The following is a 23,042-nucleotide window of genomic DNA, read 5'->3' on the forward strand; positions in this document are numbered from 1 at the left end:
TCTGGAAAAAAACATGAGCAGGTTTGGCCCTCCCTGTTATACAAAAAATGAAATGTCAAAATGAACACCAGAAAAATGAAACAGCTCACACCAAAATGGATGTACGATGGTAACCTGTACTGTTATCTAAACGGAAAGACTCCAAATTGCCTCCTAAGAGATATTATGAAAATGAATTCAAAGGCAATGCATTTATTTAATATTAATTTCCTTAGTTATCATGGTAAGAAGCTGAACAATTATGAATGAAAATTGGCTATGGGCAAAAATTAGCTGGAAACAGTTTACCCCAACATCATACCAAATTGCCTTCTATTAAGGTATACACTTCTGTACTTCCCACCAACAGGGAATTCTGGCATTAGTGAACATAACAGCATTATTTTAAGTAATTAAATGAAGTAGGCTCACCCATGAAGAGAATGCAAAGGACGATTTGAAATGTAGCATTATAAGAAGACCCTATCATTTGGTTTATAAAAACTAAAATATTTTCGCAAGCAAATAGATGTTTTCACCTAACATGAGCAAATTATTGAATTATGAAATTGCTAAATATTTAACCTTCTAAGTTGGAAAACAAGTAGTCTTTGATGTTTGCCTAAAATTCTCATGGGCAAATGACATCCTGAATTCTGTAACCCCAACAGTGGAAAGAATTTTTTATTTTTTCACGTTTTTAAAAAAGAATCAAACTAAGCTTTAGAAACAGCGTATTTCAACAAATTAAAGGCTCAGAAGCATTAGCAACAATAATATTTGAGAGTGCACAGAATAAGTTTTATTTCCTCTCTTTAAAAAAAATTACTTTTAACAGTTTCAGGAGCTGTAGCACAGCTTGAGTAATCTACAGAATCTTAAGTCTAGGCATTTTGGAGAAGGTCAAATAAAGCTGGGAAAAAAATTCGGTGCAGTGTAGATTAATTTTATGTCAATTTAGAACAGAGAATGGTACAAACCTGTCTTCTTCGGCCACAAGCTGAAACTTCATGGTTTTCCACATTCTGTACGTTGTTCAGACCTAGGAGACAGTGAATATACATCCAGTACAATGAGGAGTCACCATTAAGGCAGCAGTTTTGCATTCTACCATTTACATGAGACAAGAACGTACCCTATTTTGATATGTTATGACAGATTGGGAAAATTTCAGTGTCTGATTACATATAAATATACTTTTTTATATGAATACACATGATATCTCACCATAGTCCAAAGATTCAAAAAATAGCCTGTTCAAAAAAATCACCACATTTTCTATACAAGAGAGTTCACAGAAGAATTATATTTTAATTAGTTAAATTAATTAGTTAAATTAATTAAGTAAAAATTGGTGCACAATAATGAAACATTTCATTTTGGTAAAAGCATTTTTACTATACATACTGCTCTCATTTACATAGAGAGAATGGAAGTAACAAACAATCAGAGCTATGATTCTTTGTATACAGATTGCATTATTTCCAAGTACATGTATCAGGTTTTAACTGTGGCAAGCATTCAAGGCATCTTAAGAGTTTGTCCTTCCATGTACAACATGGCCACACACAGAAATATAGTTCATCTCTCTGTGGTAAGAGGTTGCTAATGGTCTTCAGAACCTACTTATAAATATTACATTATCCATGTTGTTAAATTAGGGTTACCAGGAAAATGCACAAACATCCTAACTTTGTGCATTTTACACTACAATTTGTTTTTCCAATCAGCCAATCTCTTTAGTTCTTCCCACCAAAGTTATCTAGCTCCAAATTCAGAAAGAGACAAATTTCAGTACTCATCTGGCAGTTTTCTTTTGCATAGAATACTGTAAATCACAATAAAGTAAACAAAACCCCAAGCAAACCAGAAAATAGTGAATGATTTCACAAAATGAGTTGCCAGAGAAGCCACTTCACAGCTTCCTAAATACGGCAACCACCAAACCTGCACTTGTACAGAAAATACACACAAAAACTAGTAGCGTTTTTTCCCCCACAACCATTTTTTTATTAATCCAATCACACTTAGAAATAAGTGTTTGACATGACTGTTTCGAAAGTGTAAAAGTAAACTAATACTCACTCTGAAGAACTCTGCTCCCTGTGTGTTTCTGCCCTGAATAAGGCCTGCAAGCAACATAGAATGGAGTAAAAATACACAGAACTTCATGAAAAGTCTATGACCAAAAGCAACAAAAAATTTACCTTTCTGTGGATTTTTTTATGTCTCCAGGAGACTGATTTGTGATATACTGTTGCTCTGTCACCAATCTTGAAAAAAAAGACAAAAAAAAATTTCCTAAGCAGCAACTTGCCATTTACATGATTCAACAATACTTAAATTAAAAAAATATTGAGATCTCTCTACAGAAACAGTGGCATACAAACACTAACTGCATCAATCCATTAACCCTCTTAATCTTGCCTCACACATTTAAATGGATAGCATTTTGCACATCTAGTTTTTCATCAGGAATTACTTCCATAGGGGTTTTTTAACAAGTCTTTCATCATATCTCTCAGACGTAATTGTATCATGAGCTATCTTTCTAAAAAAAACAAAAACAAAAACAAACAAAAACCCAAACAAAACTTGTGAAATGTCTTCCTCTATACTGTCTGCATGAGTCGATTTCCTTAACTAAATGATGCCAAATATTCCAAGTATAACAATGCAGAAATAGAAGCTCTATCCCAACTAAAGACTACAGTTATATTCTCCATGAAAAACAAGGCAATAAACCTAGAATATTAGTATATTCCAAATAATCGTTTTGAGGGTTCACACTGCCAGAATTATGAAGCAACATTACTATTTCCCTTCACATTAGTATCAACAACAGAATCTTGTGTTCAGCTGTAAAGAAAATATAACAGCCTGATTCCATTTTCTTATTCTCTTTCTTGAGATGACTTATAGTCTGAAATTAGGAGGGCAGGACTAAAAAGTGCTCAATCAAGTATTAAAAAAAGCAAAGTCTTTTCATGTTTTTATTGTTATACAAGATTGACAGCTGTTTAAACTGAAAATTCTGCATATTTACAAATAATTAAACTTAACCAAAGCTATTTGATGTAAATGTCAAAAGTAACAACCATAGAAGAGCCCAAATTTTAAAAAAAATAGGGAATATGCTTGTAGCTAATTTTCTATTGGACAGCAGTTTGGAATGTAATGTCCTTCCTTCTACCTATTCTTAATTCTACAAGTTTCAAGTTACTGTCCAAGTACATCCCTCAGTAATATAATCCTTAATACATACCTTTGTTTTGTGACCAAATTACTTTCATCATTTTCACTGACACTCATAGATTTGTTTTGCAATGGTATTGCTTCCAATCCTTTAGACTCTGCATATTTTGTGGCTTCCTGTGAGAAATGGAATTGATACCTTAAAATTAAAGCCAACCAATACCTAGATAGTAGGTCACACTGGGATTAATATGTGTACTCTCTATAAGGACTAACAGTGCTTATTTCACAGACGCTTCAGAGGTTTTCCTATGAAAATAAGTAGTTTCAAAATAACTCTAGCTTGCTAAATTGAAATCCATAAAGATCTTTATCAACTAATAACTCAGAGAAATTTTAAGTCATAGCTGCAAGTGATATTTATATGGACACAAAGAAATGCAATGAATACTTGCATAATGAGTAAACTTATGAAGGTGTGAAGTATATCATGGAGATTAACTAAGACTGCAAATACTATCAAAGTATGCCAAAATCTGTTTTTTATAACTAGGTTAGAAATGGAAAACTGACAGGTCTCACAAGTTTATCTAGTTCTGTAGCACATGTGAGGATCAAGCATGCCTATAACACTTTCAAAAGACATGTCTAGTCAGACCTTAGGCTTGTAATATAACCTTTCTTGCACTGGCAAAATATTTTTTTCTAATATCCTGCTCAAACTTTTAGTCACAAACTAAGATTATTTCTCCTCCATTGCCAAGAGAAGGACGTAGTAGTTCATTACTCTTTATAGAATGTCCGGACAATCCTAAGATTTGTACTTTTCCCTATATTTCTCCCACTTACTTGAGGTAATAAAAACACTCTCAAAAAAAAAAATAAATCATTTAGTCCAACTTAGTCCAAAAGGTCATTCTTGCCAGTTGTGCACTAAGCAGAGCCAACCATCTTCCATCCAACACTACACATCCCAAAAGGTGACCTGCTTTGCAGCACTGAAATATCAAAATGATTCAAAGTTGAGAGCTTCACTATAGGCTCAATATTAATTCTTGCTGCTTAGTCTGTTGCTCTCACTTTTCATCAGTTTGCTCTTCAGGGCTTTCTTTTTCCTCCTGTTAATTTTCCTTCATCCATCCAGTTTTCAGTAGTCTTGAAATCTTAACCTGCCCTTCACAGTAACTTGCAGAGTCTCTCAACATTTCCCAGAGTGAGATAATATAAAAACATTCTCTATTTCAATCATTCATCCATGAAAACACTGGAAAGTATTCTGATCACAGAATACTTCCAATCACAGAAGTGTTTCATTGTCACATATTTCATAACTACCCATAACAACATCTTTCAGATGTAAGTTTTCAAAATACTGGCTGTTTTGCAGTGGCTGATGGTAGCAAAACCTGTATGATAGTGAGGACATTTTTCCATATAGATAAACAGGTAAAAAGGATTTAGTTTAAAAAAAAGTTTAAATCAACTATATTGTACTTTGCAAGTTAACAGTAGCTTTCAAATTGTACTTTTCCGTAAAAATAACTCTTTTGAAAGAAAAATGAAAGTTATAACAAGAAATTACAAAGAATTCAGATCAATGCTTTCTTGGTATAGGTCCTTTAGCCTCGTAATGCACTATCTGCAGACTGTCGTTAGGGCAGCTAACCTATAAGAGTTTCTTGAACTGCAAGAGCTTTATCAACAGTAGGAGCTGCAAGCTTGTAGATTCCAAGCTTGACACTAACCTAGAATAAGCTGTCTTCAAACAGTTTAGCAATGTAGACCACCTTACAGTGGATAAAAAGCTGGACATGACTCAGCAATGTTCGCTCGCAGCCCAGAAAGCCAATCATATCCTGGGCTGCATCCTCAGCAGCGTGGTCAGTAGGTCAGGGGAGGTGATTCTGCACCCCTACTCTGCTGAGACTCCACCTGGAGTGCTGCATCCAGCTCTGGGGTTCTCAGCACACAAAAGACTTGGACCTGCAGGAGCAGGTCCAGAGGAGGTCCACTAAGTTGATCACAGGGGTGGAGCATCTCCTTCTATGAGGAAAGGCTGAGAGAATTGAAGTTGTTCAGCCTGGAGAAGAGAAGGCTCTGGGGAGACCTTATAGCTAGCACCTTCTAGTACCTAAATGGGGGCTTAAAAGAAAGACAGGGACAAACTTTTTAGCAGGGTCTGTTGTGATGGAACAAGGGTTAATGGTTTTAAACTAAAAGAGGGAAGATTTAGATTAGATATAAGGAAGGATTTATTTTTTTTTTAATGATGAGAGTGGTGTAACATGGAACAGGTTGCTCAGAGATGAGGTAGATGCCCTGTGCCTGAAAACATTTAAGGCCAGGTTGAACACCGTTCTGAGCAATCTAATCTAATTGAAGATGTCCATGCTTATTGCAAGGGAGTTGGATTAGACTACCTTTAAAGGTTTCTTCCAATCCAAACTATTCTATGATTATACTCCTACATCTGGCACTAGAAGAAAGGGAAGAGATATTAAAATTGAAGCTGGAGTGCTCTTCTGTAGCGAACACTGCTGGGGAACCATTATGTACTATACAGAAGGGGAAACTCTTCACAAAGATGTCTCCTCCATGTCCTAAAATAACTGTTCAAAATAAGATTTGTAGTGTTGGTGCAGAAAGTAGGACAGACGTGCAGGCAGTGGGGGTGCAACAACAGAGGGTCTAGCTATGCTAGTATGCAGTTCTGGGCCTTCTCCAATACCTCCAAACCTTGATCTCCTCTTACACTCAAAGAAATAGCCTTGAAAAATAAACTTGAAAACTGACAGTCAAGTGAAACCATTAAAAGCTATTCCTTGTCTTATACTTTGAATGCATTTAATAAGTTGTCTAGTCTCTTGGGCAAGAAAATAGAAAACACAGAGGAAGTTCAGAATTGTTTATTTAAAATTTGCTTCTTATTACCTTTAGATGTCTGTGCTTTTGTAATTGAATAATTCAATACTTTTTTATAGGAAGTAAACATAAGAGAAATTCTTTACAATCCTCTTGAAGATGAACTGCAAAAGGAATGTTGTTCTTGTCCATTTTAAATCACTTTTGAGCAAGATTCTTTGTAAGGACCTTTCTTATTTACAGGAAAACAGCAATAACAGTTTTGTACCTCCTAACTTCTTTGACATTCCTAAAGCTTTTAGCCAAATTAACAGGTCTTGATCTTTTATTTTTCGTATAAGTCATATAGACCTAAACAAAATAAGCATTAAATATATAGCTACGTTATTTTTTTAAACAGTCCCAGATCAGAACTGCTTCTCTTAAACATACACTACTGACAGATCTTATTTTAATTATGCTTTTTTCCTATTTTTCTGATCAAAACGGTTGTGGAAAAAACATTAATAAAAGATATTTTAGAGGAATCTTATTCCTACTAACTTTCCCCAAGACATATTAATTAAAACAAAAAGGTTGAATATAAGACAGTCTAAATGAAGACAAAGTTTCCTTTTCATTTAATGCAATAACTGACTATTGCCTAAACAACTCCCTTGAAAGTATAAATCAATTTAATCTTATCAGGACACTCTTTTGAGACGTTTTGAAAATGCTTTGACATACCTGTATTAAGAAGTCGGTTTCCTTTTCTTTCATGAAAAGTTCAATGTAGAACTTGATTTTACTTATTAAAAGACTGTAACTGAAGCTTTGGAGAAGAGGAACATATGGATCCTTGTTTTTAATTATGGTTGCCAGCTTCATCCTTAAAGGCTAAGAAAACCACAGCTTTATAAAACACAAATCCTGCAATAAACTTAGTATCTATGCTAAACAGGACATATAGAAAGTAAACATGATGATTATATAGTTTCCTGAATATGCCTATATAACTTCATGCCACAGTTTGACAGGGTTCTAAAGTAAAATAGGCATAATACCAGGCATTTACTTTATGTGGTCAGTAAACGGTAAAGTGTAACTTTCCAGAGATCCCCATCATCATTTTCTTTATGAATAACATTGAAAGTAGGATTGTCAATGGAGCAAAAAACACCCAGTAAAAGCCACTCGTTACTCAGTTCTCTTTTCTCATTTGCTACCTCAAAACCACTGCCATTGAAAGGGGTGTACAGTGTTCAGGAAAAGGACTACTTAGTATAGCAGCCTTAAGGACACATCAATACTGATAATCAGAAATTCACATTTTGTCTACCAATCACTCTGAATCCTACAGAAACCAATATAACCAAGAAAATTAACTTCTGTGTACAGGCTGCATTCTTATTTATGAATTTGAATACTATTACCACAGTCTACACTTTCCAAACACCTGAATCCTCTGAATGAGGAGTGTATCTGAAGAATAAGTTATGCACATGCTACTACTTACATAGAACACACGTCCTAATATACTAGATGAAGATACAGGCAGTATTTTTACCTTTTTTTTTATTATTTTTTGCCTGCAGCCTTTTTCTCTTTTCTCCACCCCAGGAAATTCAGGTGTGTGCACTAGTTATTATTTTAGAGATACGCACTCAAACTTGCATCTTTCTGAATGATGCAGTCAACTTCAAACCAGGAAGTGTCCTGACTCACCTATGTTGTCTTTTCCAAGTAGAAGCATAATAACATTCAGTCCATACTAGAGAAGCTAATGAGTTTTCCTTCCCTGTGATGCTTCAGTACACAGAACACTAATCAACAGAGGTGACAAATAGAGTCCACTGTGACAGAAGTCAGTAGACTAATTATTAGGTAGTTATGCCTCTACCAGCATGTTTATACTGCCTTTGGTCTGAGAAAACAGCGCTATTAAATTCCCAGAAGCTGTAGTGCCACCTCACTCCTCATATTAAGTGGGAAAAAAACAACTGCTGGATGAATTTCACTCCCCCAAATCACCCATTACTTCTATCAATTCCCTAGCCAAAAATTTCCTTTTGTATTTAAAAGTCCCATTGGTGTCCCGCATAGACAATAATCAGGTCAAAGCTACGTAGGTAGCATTTACTAGCTTTGGAAACCCACTCCCATCTTTCTCCACTGAAAATAAAAGAGTTTAATGCAACTTAAGAAAGTTACTACCTTATCTGATTCAGAGTCTGTAAACAGCCTTTCAAGAAGTTCGGTAGCCTCCTTAAAATATCCATTTTCCATATGAACTGCTACAATCTACAACAAATATAATTACAAGATATGCTGAAATACTTTTCACCTGAGAATCAGAAAAAACCCCCAAAAGTCACAATACTACAGTTTTCTAAGACTTCCAAAATTCAGATTATTATATACTTAAGGGTTACCAACAATTATCTAGTTATAAAAGTTAGTTCTGAAGTAATATTAAACCTCATGTATAAAGCCTCTCCATCAGGCATTTAAAAAGACTCTCATTGATGCAAAGTGTCCCATACTTACCCACGAAGCATTGCTTCCCTCTCTTCCTGAAAGACTTTCACATTCCCAGTAGCTGACAATGTGTTTTTATATGTTCGTCTTTGAAATCAAAAGTTTTCCAATACAAATAATAATTTTTAAGTAAAAAAAAAACTATTCATAACATATTTTAAAGCTCAAGATACTAGTGTTTTGAAATAGATCTCAACTGATACTTTTTTTTTTTCAGATTGGTTGCTTTCGATACAAATTTGAACTGGTACAAACAGGAACCACTTTGGATAGAAAAAGGTCCCCTGTACAGATCTATTTACTCTGTATTAAAACTCTGAAAATTCAGTTCAGTCTGCTAATAGCTCAAGCTTTTTGTAAAAGGGGCTATGTTTTAGTAAGATAGAATCATAGAATACTTGAGGTTAGAAAAGACCTTTGAGGTCATCAAGTCCAACAATCAACCTTGGACCACCATGTTCATCACTAAACGATGTCCTCGAGTGCCATATCCACATGCTTTTTTAAACATTTCCAGGGATGGTGACTCTACCACTTCCCTGGACAGTCTGTTCCAATGCTTTACAACCCTTTGTCTGAAAAGGTTTTCCTAAAATCCAATCTACACCTCCCCTGATGCAACTTGAGGCCATTTCCTCTTGTCCTCTTGCTTGTTACCTGGGACAAGAGATCCACCTGGCTACAGCCTCCTTACAGGTAATTGGAGAGAGTGATAAGGTCTGCCCTGAACCTCCTTTTCTCCAGGCTGAACACCCCCAGCTCCCTCAGCTACTCTTCATAAGAGTTGTGCTCCAGATCCCTCCCCAACTTCACTGCCCTTCTCTGGACATAATCAGCACCTCAATGTCCTTCTTGTAGTGAAGATCCCAGAACTGGACACAGTATTTGAGGTGCGGCCTCACCAGTGCCAAGTATCCCAAGCACAGGGAGATGAGGATTGCCCTGGTTCTGCTGGCCACACTATTTCTGATCCAAGCCAGGATGCCATTGGCCATCTGGGTCACCTGGGCAACTGCTGGCTCGTGTTCAGCTGGCTGTTGATCAGCACTCCCAGCTCCTTCTCTGCTGGGCAGCTTTCCAGCTACTCATTCCCAATGAATAGGTAGCATCCTGAAGCATTTTGAGTAAGTCACACAGACCTGAATTTGAATTAAGCGACGAATATCTTCATGAAGCTTTTCCAGTTTAATTTCTTCCTTTTCAAGTAAAGTCCAGAAAGCCAGAGCAGATTCCAAAGGTGAAATTGTTTGACCATTTTCAAACTGTAATTCTTAGAGGGGAAAAAAAAAAGTACTTAAAAAAAAAGTAAAGGATAAAGCTAAAAATATTACAGTATTTATACGCAAAATAGTAATATGTACTATACATTATTTGAATTCCTTTTTCCTCAAATAATTTTTAGTGTCTCTCTCCAGGTGTGTTTAAGAACCTGAAGTAACTATCTTCTTTTCAGAGAGACTAGTTCTTCCTACTCTTGCTAATGACATTACTGTTGCATTTTTAAGGGATATTACGTGTCAGCTAATTATAGTTCACCTAAAATACCACTTGCAATAGTGCTGAGTTCAGCATTAGGTCTTTGGGCTGGTATTAATAATACAGTAAGCTTAGCATCAGATATCAAAACATTTGGTATTGATACTGTTAATTTTTGTAATATAACCACCACCCTAAGGTTGGTATTTTTTCTCTGAATCTATCATTGTATTTCCATGTCTTAAGTTTTTGTTGTATTTGAAGTGCTTAAACCAAGAGGGAAATTCAAACAGTTTAACACAGGAGTGTCACTGAAGAGGCAGAAGCAACTTCCCATGTCAGTGTACCACTGTGCCAACACCAAGGTTTGTATAAACTCCCAGTGAGCAGGATCAGTGATCAGTTCTGGCAGAGATCTGACCTAGCCAAATAGTCATCCCCTCAACACTCAAAACACTTTCCCAGTCTGGTCATTGCACACGTCTGCACAAATGAATGTAAAAGAAGTAGGAGGAGCTAGCAGGTGAATAAGTGTTTTTTTCCCCACATCACTGTCAGCTTAGCTCAAGATGTTCACTGAACTATAGGCCCACTTATTCCTTCATTTTATATGACATCAGCAGAATCTCTCTCAATAACTCATTCCTTTCATTAAGGAATGAGTAAACAATTTAAGCAGTACTTAAAAAATGAAAATTACTTTATACTCACTACAATAAGTCAGTCAGTGAAATTTCAGTGTTATGTGAGTATATACACATAATTAAAAAAACCCCACTTTTATGTTTCTTTAATTATTCTTTCAATCAAGTAATATGACACTTCATATTAAGTTTATTTTAATACTCTAAAGCCAAAGTGTTTAAAAGAGCTGGCACCTGAAACAGCCTACTCTGTTCTAAGACTCAGTACAGATTAAATATTTTAATAATTAGAAAAAAAATAGGAAAGTTAGCATGTAGTAGCTTTCCATGTACACTGTGGAGCTACACCCGACCTAATACCTACTAAGCATATACAATCTTCCTCACCACACAGGTCATTCTCTACACTGATAAGAAAAACACACAGCAAAGTCATATTTCCAAGTGTTATATACAGTAATATAGTTTTAGAGCATTATCAGAAAAGTTTCATAATTTGTAAAAAATGAACTACTTTAAATACAAGAATTTGATTCTCAAGCTAAAATAAGTCAAGGCAACTCTTATTACCTGACAAGTAACATAGAGAAATTAATTTTATAAAAACAAACCTCTGTGGCACTGCTAGGCTAGAATACACTTCCTTCTTCTATGCTCATGCTAGCAAGACTGCTTCTTAAGTCTTACAATGAGTTTATCAAACTGAAAATTTGCAGCAAAAAAAATTTAAGTCTTCCAAAAATTCTAGTGTTAAACAAAATCATCTTGGCTGAATCAGAAGGTAGTTGCAAATACAGCCAGAGGAGAAGTGGTAGCAAAAAAGAGCCCCAAGGACCTGCTGCCAGCTGAAAGTCTTACAGCCTTCTGTAGGAAACAAGGGCAGTCATCCTTTTAATCCATATTCTTATTCCTACTGTTAGTCCTACTTTAACCTCTAGTTATGTGTGCAGAAAGGAATGTACATCCTGAGCTTTAAACTTGCAAGTATTTTTCACTAATAGCTAGTCAGTCTTTTCCAGCAGATTTCTTTTGTTGATGCTACCCTAACAAAAATAGACCGATAATTTAAGAAGTATATAGTAATTTAAGAGCAGCTAAGTCAGTCAGTACAGAAAACACTGGTCCTGCATACAACTCAGTCTCATGAGGAATAAAGACAGCCCAAAATGTGGAGTTCATGCCATTTATTTACATATACTTATCTAGATATGTGTTTACAGACATGTACGATTTACATATAAATATATATCTATATATGTATTTATAACATGTACAGTAAAGGCTCTGTGAAAGCATATCTAATACACCTCTGTGCAGGATCACACAAATATTTTTAGACAAGTGAAAAAAAAAAAGAATCAGAGTATTTACCGAGGTTTTTTCCTTTTGCAATTCTTATCAAAAGCTGACAGAGATAAACTGTTTTTTTCTGATGTGTAGGTATTTTGAAAAAGCCATTGATAAGAGCTGAAAAAGAAGACAAATGATAAGTCAGTCTTGCTCCAGCACTGCCACAATGTGGCTAGACATATAATAGACACTGTGTTATCAGACTTTAATGATCTACTAATTTTTTAATTCATTAAGAAACCAATGAAGCACATTTAATTAGTATTTGTCCATGTTAAAAAAACTTAATATTTAAGAACTTAAGTAGAAAAATATACCCTTCTCCAAAGAAGCAATAAAATGTATCACAGGCTTATATTCAATCAAATTCAAAGACCATGGTATTGAAATAAAGTTTTGTTTTGGTAAGTAGCTTACTACAAAAGACATCTGTCTGCTCCAGAACACAGAATGCCCACAAACCATCAGCCACAGGCAGACTGGTAACACTTATATGTTGCTATAGAAACTTAAGAGACAAAAAGCAGTAAAAGCTACGAGGAAAGCTCAGTCAGAAATGTACATCTACAAGGGAAACCCTCCTTTCAAGGCTGAAAGGTCACAAGGATTCTTACATATTTTAGAATGGGAACCATCATGCGTTTATACCCACCATGCTGGTTACTGTGAATTTCCTATTTTATTGGGCTGGATATAGTAATTCATCTTCACAGCATAATATAGTAACATTCAAAATGAAGAGTGAATCACAGAATAGTTGGGGTTTGAAGGAGCCTCTGGATATCATCTATACCTGCTGTGATCCCTTCTAACCTTACCCATTCTGTGATTTTGTAGTCCAACCTCCCTGCAGGTTCAGGTGAAGCAGGTTGCACAGGATCACATTCATACAGGTTTTGAATATCTCCAGAGAAGGAGACTTCACAACCTCTCTAAGCAGCCTGTTCCAGTCACCCTCAAAGTAAAGTTTTTCCTTGTATTCAGATGAAACTTCCTGTGTTTCCGTTTGTGCCCCCCAAAAAATCACAGAATTATGAAGAACATGTCATGTTACTTGTCCAAGTTGCAGACTGAACACTCTAGGCCAGGAATTGTTTATATACACGTTTCACTGTCATCCTAGCAAAAAAGCCAGGATTATGGAGCATGGAACACCTGAGTTTTGCAATGAAACAACTAGTAAAACATAATACAATGTTTTACTTGAAAGTACTCAGCCTACTTGAATATTAGTGTATAACCATCTCCTACACAGAATAGATAAGCATGAAATTACAAAGTAAATAGCCCTGAATGATTACCTAAGCTAACATCAAGCATAATATTGCCATTTGGAGTTGGAAGAACATTTCTAATGGCTTCAGTGAGGACAGGTGATACAAGAGCTTTTAATTCCTGTAGCCAAAATATGTAGTAAAAAAAGTACATCACTTAGAATAGCAGTAAAGCACCACGCATTGTGATCACTTATGCACCTGCCATAGCAGACAACAGAGTTCAACCTCAGAAAGTGTTTGGACAAGCTTAATAATAGAGATGAACACCTTACTCTGAAGATGAAGGTAGAACTTTGAAATTCTGGAAGCAGGCAGAATAGCATAGGTGAACAATTCCACAGAATAAAAGGAGTCATCTTGGCAAGCAGCTTGAAATCTTTCAGCTTTCTCTGTTCTCATAAGGTGCACATACATCACCACTTTAATTCAGAGCAGGGGTGTCTCTTTAAAGCAAACCTTCTGTGCTTGGTTTGTGCAGTGGAACAGTCTTGACTACACAAACTGAATTCCTTTAGAGCTATTCCAAAGAAAAAGAAACCTTTAAATGCTTACTGTTTGGACACCAGGTCCTTAGCAGTAATTACTCACTATTAATGCAGACAAACAGAAAGAGACAAAGCCTTAGTAATCTTTTCTAGACTGTTCTCCCTCTACACACTCAGGGCAGTTTCTCTATTAATTTGTTTGTTAATAGTGTTCTCAATCATAAATCACTTTCCTTCTTGTCGCAACTCAAATGTATTTCTCATCTTAGCCTTTCATTAGAAATTCTAGAAATCCAGTTCCCTGCCATATAGGTACCCACACAAGCTAGTTCAGGTATATAGACTGTAACACCCTACCAACACAGGATAAAATAAGCAAGGCATGTAACCTTGCCATGCTGTCTTTAAATCCTTAATCCCAGGTAACCTAGCTATTTCTACATGGCAGCATACTGAGGTATAAAAAAATATTATTTATCTCCTAATAAAATTGCTCATCTTGTTTGCTTTGCCTTCCTACCTTTCTGCCCTTCCTTCAGTTTGAATTGACCCTCTTGTTGACGGCCAATCATTATTTCAGTAGAGTCTCACTTTGACAAATGCAAGAGTAATAGTTCTGTATTTCTATGAAAAAAAACACCCCAAACCCACACCCAATTTTCTAATGGAATCTTATGGCTGTGCTTAGCTTTTCCCATAGACATATACAATACTGACTTTATAATCTTACAGCACCAATACGCCCAACTCTTTCCTCTGTTGCTGAACAGAGCAGGAACAAGTTCAAAATTTCCTCTTAGTTCCCAGTTCCATGTGACCTTGCGTTCTGTACAATTTAATTAATTCTTTCTGCTATTACAGTCCTCAGGCCTCCAGTTTTTCTCAGGAGACATGTCAGTCTGCGTCTGCATTGGTAGTGCCTTTGCTTCTCACCTTCATGAAACTTCAGTACAATTCCTCTGCTTCCCACCCTCAGGAAATTTCAGTACAATTCTCCTGCTGAGTTACAGTCCCAAGGCCAAACATAGAGAAGCACCATGAATATTTTAATCTAGCAGTTCACCATTCAATGTACCTAATTATCTTTAGATTCCTTATCTCTTACAATATCTCATATCAGCCTCCTTACTAATCATTCTGCATGCCATTGTACTCCATTCCTTCCAGAACTTTAAACAAGTCATGTATCACATTCACTTGACTGAAGAACACATACACAGACAAAATATCCCCAAAGCTCTAACCTGGTATTTTCAGGAAAACTATTTCTAACACACACACAAAAAAATCATAAATCCATCAAATTTATCTGAGACCTAGACATTTGCTTCTAGCTGTTAACTACTCTCACTTTTAAGTGGATTTCTCAATTTAAATATGTTTTTCCTTTCAAAATCCAGTTATCACATTTCATTTCACCTTTCTCTGCCAGACTATAGTTCCTTGAAATACTTCTAGTGGTCTATCATAACCCTGAAGTAAACTCGTGGAACTTGGTGTGTTTAATTCTACTCTGGTTGCTTTTTACCACGTTTTCATCTTTTCACTAAATGCTCTTCACCTTCCCGATAGCCTTCCCCCTTCAGCATCCGAGGCCTCAGTTTCAGCAGCAGCTGATGGTATACAGGCAGTCGTGTTGAACACGCAAGGTTCTTGGGATCAAGATGACAGATTAACAGCAATGACTCTATTCACCTCAACATCTGAAAGTCCCCACCACCGAGCCTTCAGTAATCATTGTTTTCTTGGAAAGGTTCAGTCTCATTCAACCAAAATATTAACTCACAGGAGCCGCGATTATCTCACAACACTCGAGCTCGAACACCGGCAGATTAAACAAGCGAACAAAAACTCGGCGTGCGCTGCTTCACTGCCCCCGTGTGCGAGCGTTGCCGACACCACCAAACGGCCTCAGCAGGTTACCCGGTGCTCCGAGAATCTCCCGAAGTCTTCGAAAGAGCCGAATACCCACCTCCTCAGCGCTGCTGGAGTCAGGACACACCGGCCCGGGAGCGGCTGTGCGAGAGCCCCGAGCGCCCGCGGAACCCCGCGAGCCGCTCACTGCCACTCACCCTGCGACACGTCGCTCCAGCGCCGGAACTCCGCCCCGCTCCTATCCCCGAAGTGCCGGCACAGGCAGGAGCAGGCGAACTCTAGCATCCAGTCCGCGGCCACGGCCTCCACCGCAGCCAGCGGGGGCGAACAGACGCAGGGACCGCCGCGGCCCTGCCCCGCTCTCGGAGCGCCGCCGGCCGCCGCTGCCATGTTCAAACTGCGCGCTAACGGCTGCCAACCCCGCCCCGCGCTCACCGCGCCGCAGCCAATCAGCGCGGTGGTCCCTCCGGCTCCGCCCCACTCGCCCCATCACAGCCAATCAGCGCGGCCCGGCCGCTCGCTTTGGTCCGCCAGTTCCTCCTGGTGCCAGAGGCTGAGAGTTGGAGGAGTGAGTGTCTTGGAAGGAGCAGTGGCCGAGAGAGCTGCCACCTCCCACGCTTTTTGGGAGAGTAAACCGCGATACGTGGCTGTTTTGTGCATGCGTGATGCGGAGGACTTCTCTAAGCACGTCTTCATGTGGGTTCTGGAGAGAAGGCTGCTGGAGGAAGGAAGGACGTACCAGTATTGCATAGCCTGGAATGACCGGAAAGTGGAAGCCTCGACTTGACGCTGAAGCCCAGGATGGAATGTGAAGAGGGACTGAGTTAGTTGGAGTGTGGAGTGCATCTGTCTGAAAAGGCAACACTCTGTATATGTTAAAAGGTAAAACCTAGGAGGGAAGAAGGTTGTCTGCAGAGGGCTGAATTTAAGGCAAATGCTGAAGGGCAGAACGGTTTTCCTTCCAGAGACTTGATGGAGGGTCGAACAATCTTCTGGTAGATCTGGTGAAAGGCCTTCATCTGAGCTTAACTTCACTCCAGGGAGGAACAGTGTGGTATCAAGGAGCAGAATGAATTAGCTGCTAGGCCTTTGCTGCCTTTGATTCCTGTGGTCACATTAAATGCACCTGCAGCAGTTTTGCTGTGGCATAAAAAAATGAGGTCAAAGAGACAAGAAAACATGTTATTTAACTAAAAAGAATCATCTATTTGGACAGCTATACTAATAGAATGTAAGATTTTAATTTGCACTTGGAGAGAGACAATATTTGGCAACTCGTTGGCAACAGTTGTAAGCTTATGTTGTAGTGAGCTTTCAAATGCGTGTTTGCTTACATGTATGTCTACATGTAACAACTTCAAGGACACGAGTTCTTCAGACTGGAAAAATTCCTGTTACTTGGCATATTGTTTGGTAGTGCTTCAGGATAGTGATAAGCCTGCAGCTTTGACAGGCTTCATCAGGCTGCTGATAATCTCGAGAATCAAAATTCTCAAAGTGTTCGACATAACCAGTTAGGCATAAAAATGAGATCATTATGCACTAATGTTTATTTGAGCAGGCATTTTGGGAGTTTGGTAGTAGAAACTGACGGGAAAGTATGTCAAAGCTTGAAATTACCACGATCAAACAACCGCAGGACCAAACCTGCAAACTGTTACCTGTTTTGGCTGCAATCATATTCTGGTTCTCTTCAGGACGCCTTCAGAGGATTCTGACTTCAGTGGTTCAAATGGAGAAAAGATAGTTTTTTGAAAATGTGCTTTGGGAAGCCAAAGTAGGCTCTATGACCTCAGCAAATTCCTCTCAACTGGTGCAGAATAACAGTTTGGGTCACCTGTCCCAGCTGTGTCTCCTCCCAACCTCCCATGCAGCCCAAACTTCCTTGCCAGTATGGCAGTATGAAAAGCAAGAAGAGGCCCTGGCTCTGTGTAAGCACTGCTCAGCAATAACACAGACATCTTTATTATCATCACTGTGTTCAGCACAAATCTAAAATATAACTCCATACTAGCCACTGTGAAGAAAATTAACCCTGCCCCAGCCAAAACCAGCACAGCACCCAGCCCTGAGTGTCTTTTAGAAACCCATAATATCATATGTGAACAAATGGGTTTCATGTACTGCCTATCTCTCCCCCCTTAATGACAGAAAGAGCCTGAACAAGTGTTTTAGTAAAGATGCCTATCTTGTAGGCAATTTGAAGTCAGATGTCCTGGGTGAACTTGAAGCAGCATGACAAATGGTACTCTAGTGTGGCAAAGAATGCATTATTACTCTTATGAATGAGGTGTAAAATAACAGTTGGTTGGATTAATTCCTAAACCAGTTTTTTTCTTTTTCTTGCAGGTGTGTCTACGAGTTCCATTTGTGGTGGTGGCAACATCTTCCTAGTTTTAGCTCCCGTAGTCTGGTCTCCAGACCTGCAATACATAACACTTTCCTGTTTATGCTGAGAAGTCTTATTGTTTATCTGCCTTTTAAACGTTTTAAATTGCAATTTGCATTTCTTGAAAAATTTACTTGCCCCTTACAGCTCCTGTTAGAAAGTTTCTCCTACTGATGGATCTGCTGAGGGCAAATGTGAATAATGTTTAATCCCAGTACAACTATGAGCCAACAGAGGATTTTGTTTAACCAAGAGTGTATAATGTACATGTTTGATGTTAGGCATGATATATAGGTGTGCATGCATGTGTGCAGATGTATATACAGTTATAGATGAATATACATATGTTGCATATGTGTGTATATATATATGCTTATATATGTATATATACATGCAGGTATATGTATGTATAGACATCAGAATAATGAATTAATATGTATATATTTTTGTGTCTCTGTGTGTATACATACATATACATAAACATATATGTATAGTAATTTAATAGGTGCAAAGGATCTCGCTTAAACTTGTAAAATCTGTAAAATCCTCTCTCTTGCTCCTGAAGACAGTTAAAATAAGAAATAAGACTAAATTACAGCATAAATAATTATCAGTATTTTCATATAATAAATGAGTAAATACATACTTAACAGCATCATTATATACTTTTGGTCTCCCAACTAATTTGTCTGGATTATTCTTACTTCATAATAGCTCATTTATAGAACTTCTGGTTTTAAAGGCTTTATTTTTCTGTTCATCTGCTACTTTCTTTTTTTGTCTGAATTTATTTTTAATAAAAACCTTTGAAGAACATCATAAAGTTGACAGATCATCTTTAATCCCAAGAAAACTGCATAGTTCTTCTTAGCTATTTTAGAACGCACATACAAATTCAGAGTAAAATCTTACAAAACATCAAATAAGGCAATAAGAATTATTTATCCTCTTCATCACAGCAATAATACTAAAGTTGTCTAGACTAGATTGTTTAAATCTTGGCACTAATATTACTTTATTCCTTGGTTTCTTTTTGATATTACTGGGAAGTAAGAGTGTTTTTAGGCCCCTTCACCTCTATTTTTATTTCATTTATGAAAGCAAAGTAAATAAATTCTTTTTTCTTTTTATGATTTGCCATATTAAATTCACGGAATATTTAAACTTGAAAACAAATATTACACAAGAAGCATCATATACTTAGGTGATTAATGTGTTAATATATGCTGTTATTTTTATAATTACAGTAGAATTACATGTGTAAAGTGGTTTTTGAATCTGTCAATAAAAGCTGAGCAACACAACCAGTAGATGGCCCCAGCCTAACACCTCTTACACTGTGATACTCTGGTTTGCTGTATGTCATATTGATGAAAATTTTACAGGGCACTGTATTGTAATACTTTAGAATGAAAAACGTCTTGCTAGAATAATCAATTCACTGATATATAAAAAATTTAGAGATCAGAATGATGGATAAAGATTTTATTCATAGCTACCCAAAGTATAGGGTATCCATCAATAATGCTGGGAACCAACTGAATGTTTAAGAGGATTTGGCTTTGCAGTGGAACAAGCCCCCATATAAAAACAAGTACATGAAGAGCGTTCCTTTTCTCACAGGTGCTGATGTACACAGAATGAAAATTTGAAGTAAAATTTAGACCATTTAAAATGCCGTAGGAAGTAAAGTCCGTGCAAGGGATGACTGAAGTGAATACAGCTGAGCTGGAGATTGGATCCTGCTGAAAGCAAGACAGGAATCAACGTTTAATTTCACTCAGTATTGCTATTGGAAAAACATTTCTCTTGCTACATAAATTTAAAAAAATCACAAGACTCAGCAAAATTTTAGTAAGAACTGAATTCTACTGAGTAATAAAGGGAAGGAAGGATTTTACTGTGACCAAAAACACCAACTAGGGATTTGTAAATGCAGATATGGTGCCTGGCAGTGCCACAGATTTTCAACGGATCTTTATCAAGTCATTTATTTAAACCCATATTTTAATATGTAAATAAAAGTGGAAGTCATAAGGCAAAAAAAGCCTATGTGACAATAACACTATGTTGTACACCAGATGGTTAGAAAAAGCAAGCATCAGGGGAAGTTGCTCAATTGGATGCCTAATTTCTTATATCTGTTTAAGCTTGTTTATACACTAATTCCATAATGAGTTGGGTACATAGTGAATACATATATCAGGTATGTTTGGGTAATTGGAGTGTGTATCTGTTAAGGATACTTTGAATTTAGATGTTAACCAGTTTCAGCAAATTAGGGAACTAGAAAGTCATAATGATATGTAACATGAAATAAATGGCATCTATGTATCTTTGTGTAATAACTTTTTCTTTTAATAAAAAGCTATGAAATGGCATAGAAACAGACATGTACATGGTCACTGCCTAAGGATCAGCATAAGATGAGAACATTTAGAAGAGGTCAGAATTAAAAATATCCATGCAAACTTAACATGCCCCTCTGTGAAGGCACCTTTCAATGGCCTTGCATTATCAGATCATAAACTATTCTTTCAACATACCCTTCCCTCATTTATTGGATAGAATCGATTGTGCCCAAATAATTCACTATTATTTTCTTCCCATTTCAACATGTGACCTTGCACTTTATCACACTCTGCTCTGAGCACTTCACAAAACACCACTAATTTGTCTTTACCCTCATGAGCCAAGTCAGTGGTGTCATCTTTGCTTGCTGAAAGTGAGTTTGACTGATGTATAGGTTGCACAATAAGTGCATTTTGTGATGTTCCTTGAAATTCTTCAACTCACATCAAACACCTTGAATGGAGGACTACTGATGGAGATTCAGGTCCAACTATGGATGTTTTATTACCTCAGGAAGTGGGGCAAAGAGCTGGAGAACTGGCCAACATACACCTTTTTATGACTATTCAGCCACTATATACGGATTTCAGTTTCCATTCATTCTATATATTAGATGGAAATGAAGTATAGCCAAAATTGTTCAGACTTTGAATGCCTAAGAGGAAGTATCTTGGACCTGATTTTTCATAGTGATTCATAAATTTAGACTGCCTATAGCCCTCTGGAATTAAGTTCCAAGAATAATAAAAGAGGAAGGTAGGACAAATTAACACAGTGACTTTAGTTAAATGAATAGCAGATATCCTATAACTCAACTTCTGACTAACTGTGGGTAGCTGCAATTCCTTTAAGACCTACAGTCTATGAAATGTTAAATTACAACTACAAGATTTTACAACTCGACAAGTCAAAATGGGAGGATTTAAAATTGAGTATAGAAAATGAGGAAAACAGAATTAATTATAATTTTAAAAAAATTATTTAAATTATTCCAATATGGCCTTGGAATTTTATAGAGAAAGAGAAGTTTAAATTTTTCTGGGCAAGACTCAGATTTTTTAATGTATCAAACCTTCTGCAAGTGCTACCTCATTCACTACATCAAATTAATCTTCTGCAGCAAGTGAGGGATTGGCTACCTCACATTTAGTGTCTTTGTCAACACAAACTGTTGATTTATTCCCAGAACTGAGTGAGATGGGGATCTCCTGGAAAAATACTCTCATTAAATGACCCACTGTTTGACTCATCAGCTGAGATGAATTAACTTTATGGAACAATCTCAGATATGGTATTGCTGATCTCCTGAATGAGTCACTGATGTTCTCTTAATGCAGACTTTCTTTTGCCTGAGTGTTTTAGAATGCAAAATCATGAAGAAGTAAATACAGAATTAAATTTATAAAGATTTCTTATTGTTGCTGGATCATTCCACATTTCCAAACACTAACCATAAAGGAACAGAATTCAAATTTATAACTTGTATTAGCTAATCTGGCCAGGGGCAATTCAATAGTTTAACTTTACAGTTTGTTTCAGTGACACTAGTGGTCTCAGCTGCTTTCCTACTTGAACATATCTCAGAAAATGCTATATAGAAGTGTGACTGTTTTAGTACTAGACTCTATCAGACATTAATTTAAATTTTTAATATATGTTTTACCTTTGGCTTAATAATTCTTTTAAATCATACTTGCATACTTGCATATTTCAGAAGTTCAACATTACGACAAATAGAGATAAAATGTGGATTTTTTTTCAATACTGTACTGACCCAGTTTGACATGTAACCTCCCCAGCTGTTTTTCTAGGTTCCTAACATAATATTTGTATGTAAGTCTGCATTAGCTTTCTTTTGTCCTTTATCTCCTTAAAAATACAACACAAAACCTCAAATGATAATCAGTCTTATTTTAAAAATTACTTGCAGTTATACATCATGCTAATTCCATGTGTGCTCACTGCTTTTCAAAGAAAAAAAATTCAGAGGCAAAAATCAGCAACTGTACAGAAGAAATAAAAACAAAAACCAAACAACCCCCCAGCAATTAATTGATTTACCTCCCTTTTCATAGTTAGTGTCAACTATGATTTCAATAAAAAGATAACCAACTAATAATGAACAGTTGTACATTTTTGTTTGGGCTTTTTGTGGCTTTTTTGGGCTTTTTTGTGGGGCAGGGCAGGGCTGGGCAGGGCTTGGCTTGGCTTGGCTTGACTTCCCCCACCCACAGTGGATCAAGATCGTCGCTTCAACCAACAGACATTGAAGCTGCAACTAACAAGTTTCATTGCCAGATCCAGTAGGTGGTGACTATATATATCTTTCTACTTGTATTCTTTCTTTCTCTTTCTTTCCTTATACACTTCCATAAGTATTATTTTTATGCTTTAATGTTGTATTACTATAGATGATAACAACCAAAATGGCTATACACCTGTTTTCCTTTTTAACAAAATTGTTCTAAAATAAACCCTACATATATATGTTTACAAACACCAATTATTCAGTGTTGTTTCACTCTAATCTACCCCAAGGGATTTATTAACAAGAACTGGGGTTCCCCTCCCCTTCTGGGCTGGTCATAACAGAACTGCCTATAGCTGTAAGGCCTGGATGGGCTTAGACCTCCTAACTTTT

General features: G+C 36.9%; 1 protein-coding gene across 1 annotated transcript in view; it reads right to left on the reverse strand.

Annotated features, from left to right (window-relative positions):
* TERF1 (telomeric repeat binding factor 1) overlaps nt 1-16,052 on the reverse strand; it is a 23,989-nt gene extending 7,937 nt beyond the window's left edge. The window contains exons 1-9 of the mRNA XM_018079426.1: nt 15,858-16,052; nt 12,045-12,140; nt 9,693-9,823; nt 8,230-8,316; nt 6,763-6,912; nt 3,245-3,351; nt 2,187-2,252; nt 2,065-2,108; nt 960-1,021 (exon numbers count right to left, since the gene is read on the reverse strand). Coding sequence (XP_017934915.1) covers nt 960-1,021; nt 2,065-2,108; nt 2,187-2,252; nt 3,245-3,351; nt 6,763-6,912; nt 8,230-8,316; nt 9,693-9,823; nt 12,045-12,140; nt 15,858-16,050 — 936 coding nt within the window. The 5' untranslated portion in view covers nt 16,051-16,052. The remainder of the gene's footprint in view (nt 1-959; nt 1,022-2,064; nt 2,109-2,186; nt 2,253-3,244; nt 3,352-6,762; nt 6,913-8,229; nt 8,317-9,692; nt 9,824-12,044; nt 12,141-15,857) is intronic.
* Between the last annotated feature and the right edge of the window lie 6,990 nt (nt 16,053-23,042).

The sequence above is a fragment of the Manacus vitellinus genome, unplaced genomic scaffold, assembly GCF_001715985.3.
Source record: "Manacus vitellinus isolate BGI_N305 unplaced genomic scaffold, ASM171598v3 scaffold_1_pilon, whole genome shotgun sequence".
Taxonomy (NCBI): Eukaryota; Metazoa; Chordata; class Aves; order Passeriformes; family Pipridae; genus Manacus; species Manacus vitellinus.